Source organism: Peromyscus leucopus, chromosome 5 (assembly GCF_004664715.2).
Source record: "Peromyscus leucopus breed LL Stock chromosome 5, UCI_PerLeu_2.1, whole genome shotgun sequence".
Lineage (NCBI taxonomy): Eukaryota > Metazoa > Chordata > Mammalia > Rodentia > Cricetidae > Peromyscus > Peromyscus leucopus.
The window spans coordinates 5,733,204-5,760,235 of record NC_051067.1 but is presented as its reverse complement, the minus strand read 5'-3'; the positions used below and the strand labels follow the sequence as shown (position 1 = coordinate 5,760,235).

The 27,032-nt window shown below is 42.4% G+C and overlaps 1 protein-coding gene across 2 annotated transcripts in view; it reads right to left on the bottom strand.

The window, feature by feature from the left end:
• Ubqln1 (ubiquilin 1) overlaps positions 1 to 23,034 on the bottom strand; it is a 37,152-nt gene extending 14,118 nt beyond the window's left edge. For both annotated transcript variants that reach the window (XM_028863252.1, XM_028863261.1), the window contains exons 1-5: positions 22,653 to 23,034; positions 6,343 to 6,494; positions 3,795 to 3,910; positions 1,103 to 1,365; positions 99 to 257 (exon numbers count right to left, since the gene is read on the bottom strand). In XM_028863252.1, the coding sequence (XP_028719085.1) occupies positions 99 to 257; positions 1,103 to 1,365; positions 3,795 to 3,910; positions 6,343 to 6,494; positions 22,653 to 22,805 (843 nt within the window). In that variant the 5' untranslated portion in view covers positions 22,806 to 23,034. The remainder of the gene's footprint in view (positions 1 to 98; positions 258 to 1,102; positions 1,366 to 3,794; positions 3,911 to 6,342; positions 6,495 to 22,652) is intronic.
• Between the last annotated feature and the right edge of the window lie 3,998 nt (positions 23,035 to 27,032).

Sequence of the window (27,032 nt, the reverse complement as noted above, 5' to 3'; positions counted from 1 at the left end):
ACGAAGCCACATTTTCCACATATCGGTCCCTCAATCACAGACTATCCGTGTTAGACATGAACAATCTTTAGGCCTGAGTCTTGGAATAAATGGATCACCTGCTCTTGGGCGGCACTCAGCATAGGCTCCTGAATATCTGTATACATGCGTCGTAGAGCGTTGTAGCCCCCAGGAATGCTTTCTAGGTTGCTCAAGGCTCGGTCCTGGTTTCTCATCATTTCCTGCATCATTGCTGGATTTCTGGCAAGTTCCAATGTCTAAGAAAGAAATCTCCATTTTAAAAATAGGCACTGAAATAGCGTTTAAGTAGCTAAGTTTATGAGACGCCACTGACTTGGACTAGCTCCTGTACCAGGCCCCGGAAACCTGAAGGGAACCACTCGTGCTAAGTGCCAGGCAGTCAGACTGAACTTTTAAACAGCTGTTTGAAAACCAAACAGAGGATTCCGGGCAAGCCAAGTCAGCTCCTAATGGTTAGGAAAGTGATTGCCACACGTGTGCCTGTCTTGGCTCTCCTCACCTGTTTCCTGCCTGCTAGAAAGCCCAACTCATTTGTTCAGTTCACAGAAACACTAATTCTATTTTATAGGACGAGGTGTCATCGAATTCTAGCATCATAAAAGCCAAATAAGAGTTTTAAACCAAATTTCTTAAAATATTTAAATTAGGAAAGCACTTTTTAACTCACAAGAGATCCTCCTGCCTCTGTCTCCCAAGTGTTGGGATCAAAGTATTTTTTTTCATACAGTATATTTTGGCAGTGTTTTCCCCTCTCCCAAAACGGTTTTGTTTTTTAATGTGTGAGGGAGAAGCAGGGCACTGATGTCATCTCTCCATCCTGCATTCTAAGAACCTTCTCTTGGACCCCCAGCACAGAAGGTTTGTCCCCTAGAGTGTGTTTTTAAAGAATTTTCAAGCATAACAGAAAATTCAGTGTTCAAACAGACCCAAATAATATTTGTGTTTTGCTGACTTTCCTTAAACAATAGTTGGAATTCTCTTAGTAGGACATACACAATGCAACCTCTGAAACCACAGAAAGTAACATATAATGTATATATATAAATTTGTAGTTAAGTGAAAGGAACTCTTCTCTACACACCTGTCTCATTATATCTGGATTATTAAGCATATGGCTAATCTCTGGATTTCTCTGTATCAGCTGCTGCATCTGTGGATTGGCCATAATCAACTGCCTCATCAGGTCAGGGTTTGAGAGCATGCTCTGGACGAAGGGATTTTCCATGATCTGGACCATCATTTCAGGGTTGGACAAAAGCTGCCGTTGCATTTGGCTCTGTAGTTCAGAGAAGTTGGTAGTATTTAAACCCAAGCTACTGAGACCTGCAAGTCCTCCAAGTCCACCTTAGAGGATAAGAGGGAAACAAAAAAATGAAATTCAGAAGTTTGTGTTAAAACATGAATAATTGTTAACTCAATAATACACAAGAAACCATTTAAAACAAAACAACTTCTCTCACTCATTTTTTATGATATTAGGTTATACACTAATATACTATTCAGCTTTAATTCCTATGCTATGGCTTAGACATGAAGTGCTGCTGCCCCAAAGCCTTGATCCTCAGCTGGTGACACTGATGAAGGTGACTGGTTCTATGAGTTCATAGCCCAATGAGCTATGGGGTGCAGTACATTTGAAGGGACTTCCTGCCGCTACGGTTAGAGGACTTCTATATCTGTATTGTGAAGACATACTTGTACTCCACATTGTACAGCACACACTGCACCCACAGCAGACCAGATGCCCCTATCAATGCAGCACTGACACCAAGCAGATACTAATTAGTCTCAGGGCTTCAAGAACTCTCTGAACCCAGACACCCAAGGACTAGGGGATGAATGAAAGGTCTAACACAGGAGACATAGACACTACCAGTATCATGGCTGACCATCTAACCAGAGAGGCAAACCTGAGCTCTGAAATGATCAACTACCTTGTTTCTGTTCTCCCCCACCCAATATTATCTGCTGGTGGAAGATAAGATGTGGCCCCCTCAGATTACCAGCTCTGAAATAAAGCACGGCTTATAGACTCAATCTGCCTCTTCTCATTTGCCTCTGCAGTGACAGGCAGAAGCTCAAGACGACTACAGTCACTCTGGGAGGGAAGCAGCTCTCTGCTGCCCCTCCTTTTCCACACCACAGGCCTTGATGCAGCAGCAGTCCATCAGCTGAAACCATGGGCCAACATTTTTTCCTCATCTAAACCGCTTCTTTTCGGTGTTTGCACAGTGGAGCCCCCACCCCAAATACATTCTACAATCAAAACCAGCCAGATTTTCAACTTTGATATTTAACAGAACTAACAAGACATATTTTTTAACCTGTCTAGTAAAACACAACCTATTTGCTCCTTGATCCCTTACAGGATTCCTAATAGCCTAGGCATCTTGAGTGCCTTTTGTTGTTATAGCAGGCCCTTAGACCTCTCCACTGATGAGGATAACAGTGAAAAGACCAGGATGGTAGATCTGGTCACCTTCAGCCCCACCAACCAGTCATTGAAGGAGAAGAGAAGCAGCTGGAGACTCCTCTCTGTGTAAACCTACAAAAGTTTCTATTTACTTGTTATTAGTACTGTGTGTTGTGTAGCATCCATGCCATGCTCTAGAACTTGTGTACCATATACTGGCATACTATAATTGAGCTACCCAAAAATTTCCATGAAAAGGGCAAAAGGTGTGTGATTCCAATTATGTGAAAATGATACCTAAGGAAAACTTCAAAGCACTATACTAGCTATAGCCAGCAGGGCTGATACCAACATTTAAGCAATTCTTCTATTAAGTCCAACTTTTGTTAGCTTCAGGACATTTTTCCTCAACAAAATCTCAACATATGCAACTGGACAAAGAGTAGCAGTGTGGGGCTGGAGAAGGTCAGTGTGAAGTGCTTGCATAGAGAGCAGGGGGACATAGAGGCAGGGGAGGAGAGCAGAGGGGCTGAGGTGAGCAGGGAGGAAGGCAGAAGGGAAGGAGTGTGGTTTGGGCTGAAGTATTAGATTTAGTTATTTTTTATTTTGTGTGTGTGAGTGTTTTGCCTGCATGTATGCCTGTGTACCACATGCACACCTAGCATCCACAGGGGTCAGAAGAGGGCATCAGGTCCCTTGGAACTGGAGTTATGGATGGTTGTGAGCCACAGTGTGGGTGCTGGGAACTGAACCCAGGTCCTCTTCCAAGAGCAAACTATGAGCCACCTCTTAACTACTGAGCGCTCTCTCTCCAGCCCCTAGGACAGTTTCAAAGTAACTACTGCAGGTCCAGTGATTCTGTGTACCTGCAATCTCCACACCAGGAAGCTAATGTAGAAAGACCAGAGTTCAAGGCTAACTCAGGCTACATGTGCAAGACTTTCTCAAACAAAACACAAGACTAAAAGGTAACAAAGAACATAGTCCGCCTAATACCTTTCTTGTACAAATAAAAACAATATCATTCACTTGATCACAGCTTATCATCAATTAACTGTATCTTCATATGCAATTATGTGGTAGTCAGATTACTAGGTACACACAGGCTACATCTCTTTCATTATAAAACAGAGGTGTGTCATTTACTAAATATAAATGTAAGCTAATCAAACATGCTTGTATCCCAAGCTACTTTCTTAACACAATTACAGAACTATGAAAAGTCTAAAAAAAATTTTTTTTCTAATGGCATGTTTTATCCTGTCATTTTATCTAAAACTACCCTTGGAGAAAGAGAACGTTTTACTCCTATCGTTATCTAAAAAAAAATAAAAACAAAAAGGACCAAAACAACACTTACCTAAGCCAAAAGGGCTGTTAGCAGCAGGAGCAGATGTGGGGTTACTATTAGGAGATGATGAATTGGTAGCATCGCTTCCAGTGGTATTTGTTTGCTGAGCTGAATGATCTTGCGGCCTAGTGAAAATAATTAAACCACAATGTAAAATGCAAAACTCATTATTTTTAAAAGAATTTCTAAAATTCTAATAGCCAGAAACAAAGGGTAAGTTCTCATAAACACAACTATCATCAACACCCTGTCTGAAATGACTGAGCATTAGGAACAAATATTGGAAACAGTAAACTTTATAAAATTACTATTGTCTCTCCTCTTTGAATATAATATATACATGAATGTTTCATTACTTTCAATCATAGTGATTATATGAGAAAGAGCCAACAAGTCACCTCACAGAAGACAATCCATGGTCACTAACACCCACAAAGCTCAAATACTTACACCATTTTCTAGTTCTATGGGATTAGGGGCAGGTTTAATTTCAGTCCATGAAGACTGTTAAAAGTAAAAGAACTTAAGAAGACACTTTAAGAGGCTGGCTCGCCGGGCGGTGGTGGCGCACAACTTTAATCCCAGCACTCAGGAGGCACAGCCAGGCGGATCTCTGAGTTCGAGGACATCCTGATCTACAGAGTGAGATTCAGGACAGGCACCAAAACTACACAGAGAAACCCTGTCTCGAAACAAACAAACAAACAAACAAAAATCTCAAAAGGATGACACTTTAATCACAAAAGCTGACTGATTGCCAAGGCATTGGCTGTGACGAAGGAGAGAGTTTGTGAGGGTGCAGGTTCCGACACTACTCTGTAACTATGCAAGAGTTGAAACCCTGTCCCATGCATCTCCCTTTGGCTGTCAGACTCCTGACACACTGGTCCAAGGAGCTGGAGTTTCTCCGGGAACCACATGCTGGGAGAAGGAAAGGCTGGAGAGCTGGTGTCAACTAGTGGGAGAACCTGTCCTGGAATTCAATTTCACAGTTCTGACAACTGGATAGAATACCTTGTAGGAGAGATTGAAGCCATGAAAAGGATGGGTCCATAGGCGGGACCTCACTTTTACCAGGGCTGCTTAAATATGTATACCTCTTATCCTCCATTTCAACCTAACCTTTGTCAGGACCTGGAAAAAGGGGTGGGGAGGCTGTCACTGGACTCTCTTTGATATTCTTCTTCCCAGAGTGTGACTACATTCAGTGGATTTCCCTTCTCTGATCTTCAGCATCACTTGTCTGTGTAACTGGACACTAAGGACGAGAGGTGGAGCCAGCTTGTTAAGGAGGCCAGGGCTCAGACTATGACGCCTACAATTCAGGTGTCATCATTACTTAGTACTTTAAGAACAGCAGGACTTTATTAGAGAAGCCTCTCTCATCTGAGGTCAGGTAAGACTGTAGATCTCACCACTTCATTGTTGATTCAAAGGTCTACTTTCACTTTAACATCCCAGAAATCATAATCTGCCTTACACTTGCTTGGCAACTTGGCATCAGTCACCATGTATGCTGTGTGCTGTGTACCACAGTTAACTGCATGTGTCCTCAATAACTTCTTACTTGACTGTGATGCAGCTTTATCAAGGACACAGAAAAGCACAGGAAGAACACATTTCCTTATCAGCTCTCTGGGGAACACCAGCACAAAAACCTGCCTAATGAGTATGGATGGCTTAGAAGTTCCTAGAGCAAATGCAAGCTTGTGAAAGACATGCTTCACTACAATGCTTTTCAACTGCAGTCTGTGGCAATGGGAGAATCAAAAGATTCCATGTCCATAGTGAGGCACACCTATAACCCCAGCATTCAGGAGGCTAAGGCAGGAGGAGCAAGTTCATGTCAGCCTGGACTAGACCGATACCTCTCTCAAAAAGAAAGCTAGTGTAGCAACATAGGTATGCACTTCCAGGACTTGGGATGCCAAGGCAACATGGCAAGAGATCCAGGCTGACCCGGGCTATGCGGCACAGCAAGTCATGGCTAGCCTCAAAGTTAAGAATAAACATGAAAACGTCTTAGGAGACCTTAGTCATTTACTCCATTACATTATCTTAGGTATGTGTATAGCAGAATGATGTAATAAAACTTCATATTCAATAAATCAGATGAAGCAAATGATGAAACAAAAATTTAAATGATATTCAGAGTGACAGCGATATAAAAAATAGCTTCTCTCAAAAACTGATCACACAATAAATTATGATTGGTCTATAGTCTGATAGTATATTACCAAAATCATGTTTAAAACTTCCCCAAAGCAAAGAGAATAGCTAAAAAACAAAAAGCCAAGTTGTTCCCTAACTCAAAAAATTTCTACACAGTGCCAGTTGAATTTTCTGACGTATTAAATGAGGGTTGCCCTAGTTTTGCACCCATCCCTTTCCACAAAAACCGTTCATCTAAGGAACGCAGCAGAACTAATACTGGCATGGAGCCACACTGCTAAACATTCTGCTACCAACAGAAACAAAGAAAATACTTTAACCATTTAAATACTAATGATAAGGAAAGCCCCTTAAGGCTGAAACTGGTTATTTTTAGAAGACATACCTGTTCTGTGTTTTGATGACAAGGTGAACAGTAAGTCCATCGTGAATTCCATGCTGACTCAAAGTATCTTGATCTTTTAAAATTTTTCCAGCAAATATCAACACAAGTTGGTCAGTGTGAGATTTGAAACGTTTAGAGATTTCTTCTTTGAACTGAGTGAGATAAAATAACATATGTATTTTTAATCCCAGGCGTTTGCACAGCACCATCCAGACTGGAGAGGCCCTATAATACAAGCACTGCATCTCCATCTGAGTGTCCAACAGTCCTGTCTCTAATACAAAGGACTTACTCCAGGTGTGTTCGTTAGAGACATGATCACTGCGCCCCAAGATGGAGAACGTGGTGTGTTTCCTTCTTCTTATGCCAACAGGACCAAGTTTCATTGGGGGTCACAAATTAGCTCTTGCTAAACTTACCCTGTTTCCTGGACCCCCATCTCCAACCCCGTTGATTTATAGCCAAGCTCATCCTCTCAGCCCTTTTTACTGACTAACCTAACCACTTCTCTCCTTCAACATTTAGTAACGAGCAGCACCACGGAAAGACAAAGATTAAATAGTAAAATCTTTTCATGAGAGAGTCAAACTATAAACAGAGAAAGCACAAAGAACAGTTGGCGAAGGCTTTTCAAAACTTTTACAAAACTGAAAACCAAAAGAAAGATTAGAAATCAGGAAAACATGGAGAACTGCTTGCTAGAGAACAGAATAGCCTGCAAATGTAGATAAAGATGGTACTACAGAGAAAAACGTACTTATCCTGACCACCATTAAGTTTCTATTAAAATAACCAGAATACACAGGCTTTATTCAAATCAGAAAACCTCACAGGGGCCTGGGAATCCACATAAATAGACTACCTCAGAGTACCACAGTTCAAATCTAAAGAAAATAAACACTTCAACTCTACCCACTACTACACAGTGGTAGGTTTCAATCCAGTACTACTACAAAGAGGAAGCTTTGTTATAATAACATAAATCTACTGAGTGTTCCTTATCTGAAATGCTTCTGGAAGCAGCTAGCTCATCTTTAATATCAGTACGTGACTCTAATTCAAAATAGCCCAAATCTAAAACTGTTCCAAAATAATCTGAAACTTTGAGTGTCCTGTTGTCTCTCAAAAGGTCTCTGATCTCAGATCATTTCAGACAGGAAAGCTCAGCCGTCTGTGTAACTGAGTGTTAGAAGATCCTCCAGGAACAGGGAATATAAATAAGGGCTACAGACAAAACAACACAGCCAGCACATGTTATCAACCAGAGCTGAAAACCAGAGATGCATAAAAATTCACAGTATTCTATACATTCACATGTAAATAACATTCCCCCAAGACAAGTCCCAACACTATGTAACTGCAAGGCTTTGTTTGGTTGGCTTGGTTCTGAGACAGGACATGTCACTCTGTAGCAGAGGGTGACCTCAAACTCCCAGCCATCCTCCCAAGTCCTGGCATCACAAGCTTGATCATCACCTCACCCAACAACCTGGATTTTACAACCTACTTTCTCCACTCATGCACACAGCCACAATTTTGAAAAAGGCCAAGAAAGCATAAAGATGCCCAAAATTGAACTACAGTAAATAATCTGGAACTTTCTCATCTGAGCCCCCCACCTCCATTTGAAACTATATGGTACATAATATTTTTTGTCATTGATGGTTTTTTGAGACAAGGTCTCTCTCTACATAGCCCAGGCTGTCCTGGAACTCATTATGTAGGTAGATCAGGCTAGCCTTGATCTCATAGCTATCTGACAGCCTCTACAGGAAATTAAAGGTATGCGCCACCACACCTGGCTATGTGATATATAATCTTTTCACCTAAGCAATTTCCAGCTAACTAAAAAAACAAGCTGGGTGGTGGCAGCACATACCTTTAGTCCCAGCACTTGGGAGGCAGAGGCAGGGGGATCTCTGCTAGTTCAAGGCCAGGATGGTCTAGGTAGTGAGTTCCAGAACAACCAGGGCTACACAGAGAAACCCTGTCTCAAAAAAACAAAACAAAACCAAATAAAAAACAAACAAGCAAGCAAGCAAGCAACCCCCTCCACACACACAAACTAAATACCATTCTACATTCTGTACCACTATACACGGAAAGAGCACAACCTAACCACCCAGTAGGTACTCCCTCCTTTTGGTAGTTATCAGAAATAATATAATGAAGAAAATATTTGTATAAGATTAAATCACAATGCATAAAATACAAGCATCAAACACAGTAAAGGGCCACTTTTCTGCCAGTCCTCTTAATCCACAAGAACAGAGAAAGGGGTTAAAGATATTAAGTTGCTGCATTGGGTTTCCATCATAAATCCAATTTCAAGGACAAATCTATACAAACCATACACAAAATAAATAAAATTTATTAAATTCATAACTTTTATTATAGATTATAATAGATTAAAATGTATTTAATACATAAAATGGGAAAGCTGATCTAAATCAACTGTTTTATTCTTAAACTCAGAAGTCCTTTTAGTTTGATCTCCCTCACATTCTGAAGTAAATAATCTAAAATAAAATTACTGGGCTGGCAGGATGGGTCAACATGCTTGCTGCCAAGCCTAACAACCTGAGATCTACTCCTGGTAACCTACATGGTGGAAGGAGAGAACTGGGCTTTGAATTGTGAATGCACACACACACACACACACACACAATTAATAAATGCATTTATATAGCATTTTATAGTGTTTGAAGGTAAGATGTTAGATCTAAGTAAGACATGCTCCCACTTTTGCCTCCAAATTCCCACTAATATAAAAGGATGCTTTTAAACTTTACTGAGTTATAACTCACCAGGCATGGTGGTGCAGGCCTTTAATCCCAGCACTTGGGAAGCAGAGGCAGGCAGATCTCTGAGTTTGAAGCCAGCTTGGTCTACAGAGAAACCCTGTCTCCAAATACATATATCTCGCACACCATATAATTTGGCCACTTAAGTGTGTAATTCAAAGAGCTTTAGTATATTCAGAAATAGATTGCAATGATGACAAGAGTCAATTTCAGAATACCCTTCTGTTTCTGACCTAATCTCCTTGAATCAAAAAAATCTTTAAAATGTATTAATAAGCCACTAGCTTATCCAATGCAAAAACTAAGAAACCATTATACAGCATCCGAAACCTATAGCAATTTTCTCTTTGCTATACCCCACCTACTGTGGTGATATTGTGTTCCCGAAAATATTGTGTGCCCTAATAAACTGATCTGGGGTCAGAGAACAGAACAGCCACTAGATACAGAGGCTAGAAGCTAGAAAATGGTGGCACACACACCTTTAACCCTAGCATTCCAGAGGCAGAGATCCGTCCAGATCTCTGTGAATTCAAAGCCACACTGGAAACAGCCAGGCGTGGTAACAAGAGCCTTTAATCCCAGGAAGTGATGGCAGAAAGAAGAAAGGTATATAAGGCGTGAAAACCAGGAACTAGCTGGTTAAGCTTTTAGGCTTTTAGCAGCAGTTCAGCTGAGACCCATTCAGATGAGGACACAGAGGTTTCCAGTCTGAGGATGCAGGATCAGCTGAGGAATTGGCAAGGTGAGGTAGCTGTGGCTGGTTCTGTCTCTCTGATCTTTCAGCGTTCACCCCATACCTGGCTCTGAGTTTGTTTTTATTAATAAGACCTTTTAAGATTCGTGCTACAACCTACCTGCGATCTTCACCAATGCATCTGGCAAAAATACTGGATTCTGTAATGAAATCTCTTATAACCACCTTCACAGCAGAACATGCCTTTCAAGCTAACCTCTACACATGTCCCTGGGTCCTAATCAACTCATATTTGGTTCAATAAACTCATTTCCTTTGAAGTGACATCTGTGCTCTGCATCAACAATTTATTCATGTAGTGTGTGTCTGTACTTCATTCATCTCTATAGTCTGAATCTCCTTTGTGATTGCGGGTGTCCATTTCTCCTAGCTTCATAGGATTCCAACATTCCCATAGTCTCACCAACAGTTTTGATTATCAGACTTTTCCATGGCCATCCTAGATGTTATGCACTTTTGATCTTCATTCTCCTCATGACACAAATGGTACTGTGTCCTTTTTTCACACGCTCACTGCCCACTTTCCTTGTGTGTGAACGTGGTGTATGCACACATGGGGGCCAAACTCAGGTCCTCATGCTTGCAAATGAGCTATGCCCAAGACTCCCCTATTTCCTGAAAGATGAAACCTAGAAAAACAGCCAATCTCCTATAGACACAAGAGAAACATTTCTCAACTCATTTCACAAGGCCCTTATTACTAGAGACAAAAACTAGTAAAGGTAGTTAGTGAAGAAAACCAGCATTTCTCCTGAACAGACTAACACCATCAGATCTAATCCAGCTATGTGGGCACTAGGGGGAGCTGGAGGGAGGTAATAGTAGATAGACATGATCAAAATACATAGACACACAAAATTTATCAAAGAATAAAAAAAAGTTACTTTTAAAAAGTCTAAGTGACCAACTGAACTTAAGTCTATACAGGGGAGGTTCCCCATATGGGGAAAAGTTCAGGTAGCTCATTGGATTAACTGACAAAGAAGAGCCACACAGTCAGTGCCGGAAAGGCATTTGACAGCATCACTTCACAGCAACACTCAGCAAATTAAGAGTTTGGAAGAAGAAAACAAACAAACAAACATCTTAGACTAGACAGAAGTGTCCCTACAAAATAATGGCAAACACAGATTTAACGGTGAACCAATGGATGGTTCCCTCTAAAATCAGTAACAAAGTGGAGTGTGTCAACTGGGGACATGTGGTCTTCGGAGTCCTTGCCAATGCAAGAAGTTGGAAAGATGGAAAGAAAGAAAAGAGCAGGAAGCTCTTATCAGTCTCCGGCCATTTAAAAGCACAACTGGACACAACTTAAAAACATCTTTCAAGAAATTAGAAGAGCCGGGAGGTGGTGGCGCATGCCTTTATTCCCACCACTAAGGAGGCAGAGGCAGGTGGATCTCTTGAGTTCTGAGTTTGAGGCCAGCCTGGTCTATAGAGTGAGTTCCAGGACAGCCAGGGCTACACAGAGAAATCCTGTCTCGGGGGAGCAGGGAAAGAAAGAAATAAGATGAACAGAAGAGACAAAAATATTTGCAAAAGGCATATTTTGATAAACAGCTATTGTCCAAATATATAACATATAACAACCCAATTTTAAAACGGGCCAAAGCAGGCACTTCACCAGAGATATACAGATGACAAATTAGTGTGAAAGATGCTCTTCCATCACACCCAGAAGATGTAGAACTAAAGCAAAGAGATAAGCAACAGAGATGCATTAAAACAGTCAAAATTCAGAATACCAACACCACCAAATGCTGGCAAGGCTAGGAGCAACAATGAGGCCTTCGCCAAGGTGAGAAGGCAGGATCAAGAGCCACTGCACAAGAAAGCCTAGCTGTTTCTCAGGAAACCAAACATACACTCAGCATGAAATTCAGCAACCACTCCTTTATATTTATCCCAAAGAACTGAAAGGTATTCAAATTAAAACCTTCATGTATGTACATCTTCAAAGGCCTCATTCATAACTGCTAAAATTTGGAAGTAACCAAGATGTTCTTTAGTAGATAAGCTGTGGTGCATTCAGATAATGAAATATTCAGCACCAAAAGAAGTGAGCAATAAAAGAAGTGAGGTCATGAAAGGATATGGAGAAACTTTAGATGTATATCACTAAGCAAAAGCTGACAAACTGAAAAGGGACCTACTATGTGGCTCCAACTCACTGATCAAGCCCAGGCAAATTCTCTACCACTGAGTAATATCACTTCCTAGTCTTCACCTACTTGAATTTAATTATAAACTTTTTTTTAAGAGAAAGAGAACTAGTGACCTAGAGTTTTATATTCAGTAAAATTTCCTCAAAATTAAACTGAAATGTAAAAACAAAACAGCCCACAGGATCTTTTCCATACTCACATAAACAAAGAATGTGACACCTAGCAGGCAAATAGGTTAGAAAATGACCCTGGATGAAGGAATAAAAATGAAAAATTGTACAGACAACTCTTAAAGCCAATTTTACAAAGCCCCTATACATCTTGGGTCATTTGACAGGGACCAAGAGAGGGAACAGGAAATCCAGGGTACATAGAGTTCAAGAGATATGGCATCTATGCATTATTCTAGAAGTAGCGAGTACTTCCTGATTTGAACAATTTATAAAATTCATGGAGAAATCTCCAAAGGATATAAAAACAGAAAAAGAAAGTCAGATAAAACAGCCACCAGCAGAGGGGGCTGTGAAGAGCACCTGATGCTCTCTCTGGTAGAGGATCTGAGTTTGGTTCCTCATAACCAACAGGGCAGCTCACAACCATCTGTAACTCTGGTTCCAGAGGATCCAGCACTCTGTCCTGGCTTCCATCATCATCAGCATGCACATGGTGTACACACACACACACACACACACACACACACACACACACACACACACACACAAAATAACAATAAATCTTTTAAAAAATAACCAACAGGCCGGGCGGTGGTGGCGCACGCCTTTAATCCCAGCACTCGGGAGGCAGAGCCAGGTGGATCTCTGTGAGTTCGAGGCCAGCCTGGGCTACCAAGTGAGTTCCAGGAAAGGCGCAAAGCTACACAGAGAAACCCTGTCTCGAAAAACCAAAAAAAAAAAAAAAAAAAATAACCAACAGAGAGCACAAACTCAGATTCCATAAAAATGTCCTATAAATTAGCAAGAAACACGACCCAAACAAAGAATGGTGAAAAGGACCTCTCCATGGCAGGAAAAGGTGCTCTTCCTTGTCCACAATCAGGCAACTACAAATTACAACCAGAGACCATCACTAAAAAACACAGGTTTTGCAGAGCATGTGCAGTAACTGGACACCACATAAACCTCAGACTCAAGTGTAAGTTAGTCGGTTTTATAAAGACGTTTCATGGTAGACACTGGGTTTGATTACTAAGACCTTACAGTTCCACTATTCATCTAACAGGTTCCATGTTCATGGTTTTACCAAGTTACATTCAAGGACGTTCCAAACACTATTACCTGCATTAACCAAACAGTGAAAACAACTAATATGTGCCTCAGTTGCACATTTATTTACTAGAAGAATACGGTATTCAAGAACAAATGAACAGCAGCCACATGTCATCATGGATATCTCAAAAGAAATCAATTACAAATCAAGATAAACTCTGGTTTTATTTATATAAAATTGAAAAAAGGGCACAAGGGGTAAATCTGTTTTCTAAAGACAAGTGTGGGACTGGGGATATGGTTTAGCAGAGTACTTGCCTAACATCTGCATGTACCAGATGTTACATGGACACCACTGGGTACACTACTTGCAATCCCAGCACACAAGAGGTCAAAGCAGGAGGGCCAGAAGTTAAGGTGATCCTTGGCTACTCAGAGTTCGAGGACATAGTCTAGACAAATCATGAGCTCCAGGTTCAGTAAGAGAGAGCATCTCGGAAAAAAAGTTAAGTTGGAACAACTGTGAGGGCCCACATTACTACTCAAGGTCAGAGAATCTGAGCTTGCTTTACCCAGCAAGGCTGCATAATGGGATGATTTGGCCACAGGAGTGGCTACCAGGTGTTTTGAAGGGTCTACTTGATCTTGAATGGGGGAGGTCTTTTGCCTCTCCCCTGGGTAGTGTTTATATGTATTTTATTTTATGTGTATGATGTTTTGCCTGCATGTATGTCTGTGTATCACGTGTACCTGGTGCCTGTAGAGGCCAGAAGAGGGTGTTGATCCTTTGAGACTAGTTACAGAAGGTTGTAAGCCACCATGAGGTTGCTAGGGATCTAATTCTGGCCCTCTGCAAGAGCAGCCCACAGACCTCTTAACGGCTAAGCCCCCATTCCAATCCCGTCACACCTTTTCTCATAGATCACACTGTTACATAGTAAAAGATTTCCAGTGAGCATTGTAACAAGCTGCTGAAGCTTGCAGTTTCCGTAAAGGGCTACACAAAGTCTATTTTGTTTCTAGAGGCCAGACTGGTTGGCTGTGAAAGGAACCAGCCATATACAATACAAAGGCAGACAAGAATTGCCCTGCCATAGTCACTAACCTCTGTCTAAGGAACCCACTTAAGTAATAGCTTCTTAATTTTTAGGAATTTTTGAAGCAGTTTAATACTGGTGGCTTGAAATCTACCATTGTGTGAATATATACTACATACGAACAAATAAACATTCCAAATCTGTGTTTTTCCTGGAGAACAGATTGACAATCATTTACCAGCTTAACATGGACTCTGCAAAATATTAATTTCTCTACACATCTGATAATTTACCAGGGGTCAGTGAGATGGCTCAGCAAGTGCTTGCAGCCAAGCCGGAAGACCTGAGCTCAATCAATAGGACTGACATGGTGGAAAAAGGACAGAAGCAATTCCCATAGGTTGTCTGACTTCCATATATGCACCCTGTCCTGGTGCAAAGGCCCACACACACAAAAGACAAATGTAATAAAATAGTTCTCATCAGTCACAAACCATCTTTTAAAAAATATAATGTATTTATTTTTATTTCATGCACACTGCATATATGTCTGTGTGAGGGTGTCAGATCACTGGAGTTACAGACAGTTGTTAGCTGCCATGTGGGTGCTGAGAATTGAATCCGGGTCCTCTGGAAGAGCAGCCAGTGCTCTTAACCACTGAGACATCTCTCCAGCCCCTATAAACCATCTCTGATATAAAGAGGTGAATACTAAAATCATTTTCTATGTGCCCGAAGATCTCTTCAACTGAGAAATAAGAAGCCAGTGAGACGGCTCAGGCATGGAAAACATTGCTATCCAAGCCCAGCTCACATGTAAAATAACTTTAAAAAATAATTTTTAAGAGTTGATCTGGGCCGGGTATGGTGGTACATGCCTTTAATCCCAGCATTCAAGAAGCAGAGGCAGACAGATCTCTGTGAGTTTGAGACCAGCCTGGTCAACATAGTGAGTCACAGGACAGCAAGGGGTACTTAGACCCCATTTCAAAGAAAAAGAGTTCTGAGCTAGGAGAATTGGTTAATTACGGGAGAGAAGCTTAAGATGAGGTTTCCAGGGGACAGTTGCCATTTGTTTATGCTTTACTCAGTAAAAGTCCCACAATGGATATTTAGTATTAAATACACATTACTGTGCAAAATGTTCCAAATTCATCCACAAACGCAATGTTTATGGAGTCTATACTATGCACCAGGTTCTAGGGACAGAAAAGTAACAATCACAGCCCTTTCCTAGCAGAGAAGCATTAAATAATCATAACTATATAATTTTGAACTGTAACAAGTTATCATGCACGCACAAGCGCTAATGGCATTGTGAGAAAATGCAACAGGTGACCCCAATTTAGCCTGGGCAATCAGAGATACTTTGAGAAACCGATCTTTGTTCTGCAATTCCAAGGATTGGTGGAAGCCAACAAAGAGTAGGAAGCAGGCCAGAGCAAGCTGTACAAAAGTCCTAAGGCAGGAGTAAATGTCGTAAGAGGTCAAGGTATTACAGAGACAGTGTGGCTAACCAAGATCAAGGAGCCCGGACATTTAGTTTTATGCATAAGGACACCATCTAGTGAACAATTTTCAGATTTTACTCTGGGAATAAATGGGAGGGGAGACATATAGAAGTCAGAGACTACCAGTAAACTACAATGTAATTTCCAGACAAGAAGCAATGGCAACTTAGTGGGGCCAGTCCTCAAATGTTTTTAAGCAACTACCTGTCATTTAATTACACTTAATTACAGCAATTTGCTAGATGTCATTTCACACAAGAGCTGTTCAGGCCAAACTCAACTATTGGTATTATACTGGAAATTAAAACTTAATAATCTAAAATGTTAATTAAAAAACTCTTTCCATATTACTACAGTCTTCAGAAAGACAGCTGTAATTTCCTAGTAGAGAAAGTTGCACCAGGAGTGAGAAAAGATGATCAGTGTTGAGAGCAAGCGCTGTTTTACAGGGACCTGGGTTCTCAGCATCCACACAGTGGCTCACAACCACCTGTAACTCAGTCTCAGAGGATCGAACACCCTTTTCTGGCATCCACAGGCACCAGGCACACGTGGTACATCAATGTACAGGCAAAACGCCCATACACATACATTTTATTAAAGAGCTTTTTTTCTTCACTGTTTGAAACTGTGTTTATATTCACACTGTTATGGGGAGGAGGACACACAGGACAAGATGCACAATGGAAATCAGAGGACAACTTCTGAGAGTCAGTTCTCTCCTTCCACTCTGAGTGGCTGTCAGGACTGATGACAGCCCCCTTCTCCTCTGAGCCACCTTGTCAGTCACTGCAACAGATGACAGCTGGGTTTTTCTCATGTTGCAAATATCCCATAATCTCAAAATCTGCCAAAAAAAATTTGTGATATTTAAAAAAACAAAAACACACAATATCTCTAGCCCATCGGTGGTGGCGCACACCTTTAATCCCAGCACTTGGGAAACAGAGGCAGGTGACTCTCTGTGAGTTTGAGGCCAATTGAAAGAGTGAGTCCAGAACAGACCCTGCCTCAGAAAACAAAACAAAAAACCCAAACCAAACAAAAACAAAAAACCCACAACATCGCAAAATTACTATGACATGGCCATCCTAAAAGAGTATTAGTAATAATAAACAATCTTAGTGACACTCAACAGCCACTGGAACAGTTATAATCAAAGTCAGACAACAGAAAGTGTCAATGAGAAACTAGGAATTGAAACAGCCTGTTTAGAAAATACTTTGGCAATTACCCAGAGATTTAAACATACAGTCACCATGTGACCCAGCAATTCTACTTCTAGGTCTACACCCAAGAAAAATGAAACCATATGTCTACAAAAAAAGCACACAAATCAAGTGTTCACAGAGACATTATTCATAACACAAAACAAAGACTTACATGTCCAGTAGGTGATGAAGCAATCCAATGTGGTACACATTCATAGAGTAGCATATTACTGAGCAATACATAGGAAATACTTGGGGCAATTTTGAGAGAGTTCAGAAGGTAAAGGTATTTGCCATCATATCTGGCGCCATGACTTCAATCCTTAGGACCCACACATTACCTTCTGATCGCCGCCACACACACAAACACACACATATGAATAAAGAAATGCTTTTTTAAAAAAAAGTACTGCTAGACTACAATTCAGATGATCTATGAAAACATTCTAAGGCAAACACAGCAACAAACCTAATCCCAGCACTAGGAAGGCTGAGGCAGAAGACAGCAAACTGAAGGCTGGCCTGGACTCTACAGGGAGAACTTGCTTCAAAAACTAAAACAAGGAAGAGTATAGGGTTTCTCAGAGGTGAGGGTGGGGGGGTAGGGAGGTGTTACATAAGCCTAAGAATGTTCTTTAAAGTCTATGAATGTTCTTTTTAAAAAAATGTCAATTACAAGTTAAAGGAACCAACTGAACAATTTCTGATTTTTTTTGTTTGTTTGTTTTGAGACAGGGTTTCTCTGTGTAGCTTTGGTGCCTGTCCTGGAACTGCTTTTTAGACCAGGCTGGCCTAGAACTCAAGAGATTCATTCACCTGCCTCTGCATTCCAAGTGCTGGGATTACAAAGGCATGCACCATCACCTCCCGGCTTTGAAATCTTAAATTATGCTGTTAAAGTTCATTCTCTGTTAATTAGAATCTTTACATCAGTTCTTCGTAATTCATTAGAGCACACAAAACACTAATCTCAGGGGCATATATCCTGTGATACTGGCTCAACCTAGCCTTCTGGATAAGATGCTGTCCAGAAAAATACACAGAAACCACAGGAATGATTTCAAACATTCAAGCAGACACACTAGAAAAGTAGAGACTGAGGATAGCATGGTGGTAGAGCACATAGCACAAGAGGCCCTGGGTTCAATCCCCAGCACCAGAAAGAAGTCAGATTCACATTTACACATTATTTAATGTAGTGTGTGCAAAATATTATTTTAACACTTACTACCTCTAAAGTCTATTAAGGTTTTTGAAAAATACCAAATTCCCCAAACCTGGTTGATATTTCATAGCTACAATACAGCTTAACTCAGTGCACAACTACAATTTTACAAGCTCAACACCCACAAGCGGCTCTTAGCATTAAGATGAGCATGGGAGTTTCATACCCTGCACAGCTTCATGTCAATGTTACTTGTGATGACCTAGAAGTATGTAATCTCCCTCATCAAAGAGGGGCCCACATTCAAAAGTTAGATACAAGCTCCCCTCCATTCTCTCTCCCCACCAATACACACACACACACCTCTATCTTGCCTTTTGACCAAGAATCCTGGAATTCTCAAAGCTGCCTGTAAGAGCTCATAAGTAGCAGAAAAAGTCTCATACACAAAGCCACTACACATTTGCCTTTTCAAAATCTGTTATAAAGAATCTTTATTAATGAAACCACTGTGGAATATAACCTGTTCCAGTTACTCATAAATAACAAATTAAACATTACACAATTCATTCTAGCTACTCCATGAAAAAAATGCTTTTGCTCTAATTTGGGTAAAATTTCAAGCTTTATTAATACATATAAAACAAGTAATACTTATTAAATGCCAACTGTATGTGGCACTGCATAGAAATCTTGTTTCTATTTGTTGGTTACGCACAAAAAAAAAAAAAAAAATCAAGAATTAAGCTGGGCCTGGTGGTACGCGCCTTTAGTCCTAGCACTGAGGAAGGAAGAGGCAGGCAGATCTGAGTTCCAGGCCAGCTTGGTCTACAACAAGAGTTTCCAGACAGCCAGGGAGGGCTGTTTCACAGAGAAACCCTATGTGTATGTGGGATTTAAATTACTTAATTTACCAATTACTGAGGAGGTTTAAGATAAGTCATCTAATTAATAATAACAGTCATAGAAAATGGGGCATTGAAGCTGAGAGATGGCTCAGTGGGGTAAGCACTTCACACAAATGTAAGGGGGACCTAAGTACAAATCCTCAGAACCAAGGCAGGCCTGCAATCCAAGTGCTCATACAGTGAGCTACCACAGACAGGGAATCCCCAGGAGAGGGGTCACAGCTAACCTTGATTATGAAACAAACAAGACGACCCTATCACAAAGCAAGGGGAAGGCAAAGAGGATACCTGTAGTGGTCCTCCAACCTCCACAACCCTGAGACTCTGGATGTGTCTCCCCCTTTCCCTCTCTCTCACACACAACACACAAAGATTTTAAGAGAGATCTCCTACCATAATGAAACCCATTACTTTGTGTGCTAACACATGTTTTTAATGTGATTTGCCAGCCGTGAGGTGGTGGTGCACACCTTTAGTCCCAGCACTCCGGAGTAAAGGGAGGCAGATCTGAGTTCAAGGCCAGCCTGGTCGGCAGAGGGAGTTCCAGGACAGCCAAGATCATTCTTTTCCTTCTTCCCCTTCATAGGTTAAGAATTTTCAGAATCAAGACGGGCGGTGGTGGCGCACGCCTTTAATCCCAGCACTCGGAAGGCAGAGGCAGGCGGATCTCTCTGAGTTTGAGGCCAGCCTGGTCTCCAAAGTGAGTTCCAGGAAAGGTGCAAAGCTATACAGAGAAACCCTGTCTTGAAAAACCAAAAAAAAAAAAAAAAAAAAAAAAGAATTTTCAGAATCAAATACTTCCCAACATTAGCCTGCCACTTAGGATATGGGGATGCGCTGGGGAGTCAACCAGGGTCTCCTGTATCAGAACCACATGCTCCAACACTGAACTATGACTCCAGCCCCTTCACAATTACTAACTACTAAGCATTTTTAAAGGAAATCCTACTGCCATCAAACATTGCTCATTGACAAGCTTTAATGTATAGCAATTCTGTAAAAAAAAAAAAATTTATCTTTTTCTTGTACATGTTTCTAAGAGTGCTCTCCTCACTCAGCAGTTTGATGTGTTTTCAGTTTGTGGTGCAAGGGTAAGCTTTCAACTTTTATCATATTTTCTATTTCCACAGAAAACAGATGAAACTTTAAACATTAACCAATATCAGAATAAGTGACTTTAAGAAAGCTTTAAAGTCATTTTTAGTTACAGCATAGTAAAATATAATCTTCCATGGAATTTAAAATTTTAGTGCCACTATTACAAAAAAAAATCTTACAGATGTTCATATAAATAATTTTTTCTATTTATAAAATATTATTTCTAATGTCCTAAAGTAAAAAGTGGAAGCTTCAGAATGATGGAAATCTAAACTGGGAGTCTCAGACTCAAGAGATTCATAATTAATATTAGCTACACATTCATTAAACAGCTACAATTAAAAAACAAAAAAACTGTTCATAGCAAATATTAGCAAGGATACAGAGACAGAAACACACACCCATATGCTGTTGACTGCTTCTTATAAAACTAAACAGAACTGGCCAGGCGTGTTGGTGCAGGTCTTAACCCCAGCACTTGGGAGGCAGGGGGCAAAGGCAGATGAATCTGTGAGTTCAAAGCCAGTCTAGTCTACAAAGCAAGCTCCAAGGTGAGTTCCAGGGCAGCTGGGACTACATGATGAAATCCTGTCTTTAAAAAACAAAACAAAACAAAAAACAAGCAGGTCATGTTTGCACTCGCCTCTGATCGCAGCACTAGGGAGGCAGAGGCAGGTGGACCTCTGTGAGCTTGAGACCAGCCTGGTCTACAGAGTTCCAGGACAGCCAGGGCTGCTATACAGAAAAACTGTCTCAAAAACCCAACCAACCAACCAAACAAACAAACAAAAAAACCCACAACAACAAATTAAACAGAACTATTCCAATGCAGAGAAAAGCATATAGTCTCAAAATGACTTATTTGAGGCTGTTCACAGGAACTGCAACCCAGCTGAAAAAGCCCCGGGGGCAGTAAGTACACTGGTTCATTCACAGTATGGAAAACCGCAGTATGAGCTGGGGACATGGTTCAGTGGTAGAATGGAGCCTGGGCCTAGTATGCAAATCTCTGGGGTAGGGGGAGTGCAAACACTCACAAAATAAGTGGAGTGAGGGAAAGAAGAAAAAAGAAAAAGCCTTACCCAAAAGATTGCACTATATGTGACTCTGCTTACGGGACTTCTGAACAGGCAAACTCAATCCCACAGGAGTGACAAAAAGTGACTTGAAAAGAGAAGGTGAGACCAAACCTTTCTAGTCAACTCTAACAGGCTACACCTAGTTGTGTGCTGACACAGGTGTAGATGAATTTGTGAAAACTAGCGAAGGCAAACCACGTGCATCTCATTGCACCTCAAATTTATGTGGAATAAATTTTTCAAAACAGTTGTTCTCAAGTTACTAACATGCACTGGCTTATTGCCTTATCAAGGAATGCTGATATTTATAACTTCGAAATGTATTCTAGAAATGAGACGCATAAAACAGCAAATGCAGGAAAATGTCAACGGTGGGTGACGCACAGACATGCTGAAAAACAAAAATGCTAAAACTTTTCAATAGCGTTAACAAGGAATGATGATTCAGTCAACAAGAGTTTCTCTCAGCTGATGCCACACACCCTCCTGCTTCACAAAAAAACGACTTCACCTTTGGAACGAGATAAACGTTCAGAGAACTTGAAGGTCCATTCCAGTGGTTGTTAACTGCTTCCTCACACAAAACTGCGCACAACGTTTGAGACTGTCAACAACAATTCAAGTGCTCTAGAATGTGTTGAAAAGGTAAATTTGACAAATTCTGCCAAGGCTCTTAATTAGTTGCAAAATTTGTTTTCCTGAACAGAGTTTAAAGCAATTACTCGTTTAGTAAGATTTCCCATTAACACCAATTTTGTTTCCTTGCGTTCGGTTGCAACCACTAATACCCAGCCGGGTATAGCTCTCGTCCCCCTAAAACCGAACAAAAACCTACCCAACCACTGCAGCTAAGCGATGACGACTGTACTGAAACAGAAACAGCGAGTCGCCTATGAATCAAAGCCATTTACTTTTCCCCTTCGGGCGTGAGCTATTACAATGTGACTGAAAACAACTCCACGTCATAATTTTTATATAAAAGGCTGAAAGGTGGGAAAGACTTCGGCATTCAAAGCTGAGAACTGAGCCTCCACGTGCTTCTCACCCCCAAACCTCTCCGATTCGCAAGCAGGTAAAACAATGACCCCCCCACCCAGGCCGAGCGAAGGCCGAGCGCCGCCCGCGCCCAGCCTCCCCCCAGCGCCCGGCTCCTTTGTGAGGAGAAGGGTCCCGAGGCCCGGAGCTCGCCGGCCGCGGCGCAGCCCAGCCCAGGCCGCGCGGCCCGCCCGCCCAGGCCCCGCAGAGCTCCCGCAGCGGAACCCGGCGGGGCCGCCGCCCGGCCTGGCCTCGCCAACGCCGCCCTTGCCTCCCCGCCGGCGACACGGCGGCTGCCCGGCCCGGGACCTCACCTGCTGGACCGAGCTGTTCTCGGGCACAGCGAACTCCTCCTTCTCTTTCGGCGTCTTCACCGTGACCTTCATGATCTTGGGCTCAGCGGGGCCGCCGTCGGCCGCACTGTCCTGCGCGCCCGGGGGGCCGCCGCTCTCCGCGCTCTCGGCCATGGCGGTGACTCAGGCGACCGGGACGCTGGCGGCTGCGGCCGGGTCCGCGGGGCGCGGCGGGCTGCGGGGCCACCGAGGGCGCGTAGACGCGGGCTGCGGATGCGAGTGCGGGTGCGGGTGCGGGCCCGGGTGGGCGACCGGCTGCCGTGTGGACGAGGGGACTCTCCGCGCCGCCGCCGCTTCCTCCTCCTGCACCTCCCCCACGCCCGTCGCCGGCGCCGCGCAGGGCACGCTGGGTAACGCGCTGGCCGCGGCGCCGACTCATGGCGGCCGGCGGCGCGAGGCACGCCGGGTAGCGCGTTGGCGAAGGAGCCGAGTCATGGCAGGGCTCCCTCCTTTCCTCGCTGGTGGACGGAGCGCGGCCTCCTCCAGTTCGAAGGAGCGCGGGGCTCGGCGGGAGAGCAGCATCACTCAGTTCGCTTCTCCCACCCTTCGTTCAAAGAAATGAGTCGGGGTTTCCGGACGGCACCATGATGGTGCGCTGAGATGACGTCAGGCCAGCGAAATTGCTAGAAGCGGCCTGGCGCACCGGCGCTCACGTCCCGGTATAGCCCCGACCTGGCCCCCGTGGGCGTCGGCCTACAAAGGAGCGGCGAGTGACTTTGTTTTAATAAGCCTGGTGTTGGCCCGGGTGGAGGGGGCTGGAACGGCCCCGTTTCGTGCTCGGGGGTTGCAAGCTAAGTCACTGGGGGAGAAGGGTCTTCCGCTTCCCTCCCCGGAGTCAGACCGGTTTGGGCAGAAGATAGGGCAACCCTTGTTTGTCTGCCAAGCTGTGCGGGGCAGAAACAGGATGCCCAGGACTGTCCACCCCACCGGCAGGATTTAGCCTAGCTGATGCGTGCCTCTAGTAGTCTGTCCAGTTAAGTTACTGTACCCCTCAGGCTTGAGGTGGATTCGGGGATGATCGTTGAAAAAGTATCTTCAGTATCACGTAGGTACAAATAAGCTATTTTATGTGTGAATCCCACGTCATTTATTCATAAAGATAACTTGCAATACATTCTGGCACTTTATATCAGCATTTCACAAATGTGAACCCTGACAGCATACTGTGACCCAAATATGCAAAGACATTCCATATTTCTGCTCTTGGGCCATCGAACCCTGTTCTGTGATCAACTACTGTTGCATCAACACTTCTGAGCAGAGCCCTTTGAAATCTGGGTCAGAGTTTCAAAGGTATAAATTGCAATACAGGTATGATTTGATATCACTTAAATGCCTGCCAGCGTTGTTCGGTAACTGGAAGAAGTTACAAGGCTTATGTCCAGGTATAAGAAGTGTTACTTCTTGGGGTAGAAAGTTCCACCATTGGGCTAGCAAGCATTTGGGAATTTTTCTCCTGTATATTTAAGTAAAATTTCTTTCCAATTCCATTAGTTCCTTGTTGCTGTCTTGCTTTCCTTCATGGTGTATTCTCCCTGTTTGTTTTCCCTAGGCTGCCTCTCAGGCCCACAGTGACCTCTCTTACCTTCCCCTGCCTACCTTTATTTATTCTCATATCACATTCCCCTGAAAGTCTTCAGTTCCTTGCCCTTTAGAAACCTGAATTCTTGTGCTCTAATAAATCGGCTGTAGATAACCTCTAACAGTGTACATATGTAATAGTCTTGTAATTGTCCATTTTTTGTCTGTTTTTGTTCTCTTCTTTCTTTTTTGTTTGTTTGTTTGTTTTTCAAGACAGTTTCTCTGTGTTGCCTTGGCTGTCCTGGAGCTCACTCTGTTCACCAGGCTGGCCTGGAACTCACAGAGATCTCCCAGCCTCTGCCTCCTGAGTGTTGGGATCAAAGGTGTGTGCCACCACCACTCGGCCTATATTGATTTCTAAAAATTTCTAATATAACATGTTGTGAATGACTGTTCTCCCAGCCAAGCAAGCAGCTGCATTCTCTTGGAAAAGATTGATCCCAGCTGGTCTTGACTGTCACACCCCATCATGGGGTAGTAGGTAGAGTCACAAGATCTGTTTGCAGCGCTGCCCTAATCATATATGGGTAAATGTACAAGGAAGGGCTAGGGTAAATGGGCCCTGAAGGGACTTAGGGGAGAAGGCCCCATCCATGTGACTAAGTGAAGGCCCTCACCATTGCGGTGGAAAGGTGTTCCAGGAGCATCTGCATCCCTGTCAGGAACCCCTCACCCATGCTGTGTAAGGAAGTACAATAAACTCACAGGTTCTCCCAAGCGAACTTTGGTGGAATCATGCCTTGGTTTGTTGTTGAGACCTTAGAAGAGGTAGCCATTGCTTCTGTTGTCCCCTGGGAAGGAATTTTCACAATATGGCATAATTTATTTATGAGTATTTAGTGTGTTAGTTGCTTTCTTCATTGCTTTAATCAAAAGGTAGGTACAGCCAAAGATGAGCCTCACTGATGCCTTAGGTGTGTATAATCAGGTTGATAATCAAAATTAACCATCACAGTCAAGAAGATAGGGTGTCATTAATTGCCCATCATCATAATGTTAACCTGACAGAATCATAAATTATAAAGGACCATTGGCAATTGGACAGGGATTTTCTAGATAAGGGATCTGTAAACTTTCTCCAAGGATAGGGGTCCAGTAGGCCATACATTCTCTCTCTAAAACATTCAGTGGGGATATATTGCTGATCTTTGGTCTAGATGTCTACTTGAGTCTTTTTTTTTTTTGCGGGGGGGGGGGGGTGGCTTTTATTAAGTGGTTGGCCTAGAGATAATTATAAGAATATATTTCAATTGTTCTACATTTAGTTGAGTACAATTGATTCCCAAATACTGAATCAAGGATTGATGGATAGCATTTCCCAACTTCCTTGCAAATGTCCAATTTAAACTACCAACTTGAGGTCACTGAGGAATTTGACCATTCAGCTCTCACAAGCTAGTTTGAGTAGCTCCAACTAGGTAGTGGCTCATGGCTTTAGTCCCAGCACATGGGAGGCAGATCTCTGATTTCATGGGCAATGTGGTCTATAGAGAAAGTTCTAGGACAGCTAGGGCTACACAGAAAAACCTTGTGTTGAGGGGAGTATTCCTTGACAACATGAATTAAGAGTTTATTGTGCACCATTTAGCAAGTTTATTCTAAGCCTGTGTATAAGAATTAATATAACAAACACAATGTCATTTATATATCAGATAGATAAAAGTAACATGCACTCTTTATGTTACCCCCTGTGCTAGTCTTATGTCAACTTGACACAAACTAGAGTCATCAGAGAGGAGGGAACCTCAATTGAGAAAATGCCTCCATAAGATCAGGCTGTAAGCAAGCCTGTGGGGCATTACATTTTCTTAATTAGTAATTGATGGGAGAGGGCCAGCCTACTGTGAGTGGGGCCACCCCTTAACTGAGGGTCTTGGGTTCTACAAGAAAGCAAGCTGAGCAAGCCATGAGGAACAAGCCAGTGAGCAGCACCTCTTCATGGCCTCTGTATCAGCTCCTGTATCTTTGAGTTCCTGTCCTGACTTCCTTTGATGATGATATGTAAATGGAAGCCAAATAAACCCTTTCCTCTTCAAGTTGCTTTTGGTCATGGTGTTTCATCACAGCAACAGCAACACTAACCAGGACACTTCCCTATTGTACAATTTGTATAAAAAAAACCCAAGAGCTTCAATAGAGGCAGGAGGACCTGAAGTACAGATCATCTTCAGCTGCATAGTCTGAGGCCTACCTAGAAAAGAAAAAGAAATGACATTTTATGAAAGTTCTTTTAGTTCCATATCTGTGTAATATTCAAGATAAATCTTAGTGTGGTTTCCCTAGTCTGTAATATTGCCAAGATCTCATTATAAACTTACATTTAATTTCAGTTGTATTTTGTGACCTTGTTTTTTGGGGATTTGGGAACAGGCCTAAGAATATCCCAGTGAATCTTCCTGTGGCATCTTCTATTAAACACACACCTCCCAGTGCAGCCCATCTCACAGAAGTTGTAAGACTGGTTCTCCTGGAAACTAGGAACACAATGTAACTGCTCTGGTAGGTAGGCTCTGGCTCCAGTCTTACTGGTTTTCAAAAGTGCAAGCCTAATAATTTCTCTGTAGATGACAGATTTACCCCAAACAATTGGATTTAAAATGTGTTCCCTGAGCTTCTCTATGTAAAGATTTTGCTGTTACACATTGTGGAAACCATACGCAGGTGAACTGTGTAGAAATGGTGGACGCTTTGCAGTAACAAAATTTTAATCTGCAAAACAAATTTTCTAGGACAATAAGGCATCTTAGGGAAAACAGGTCT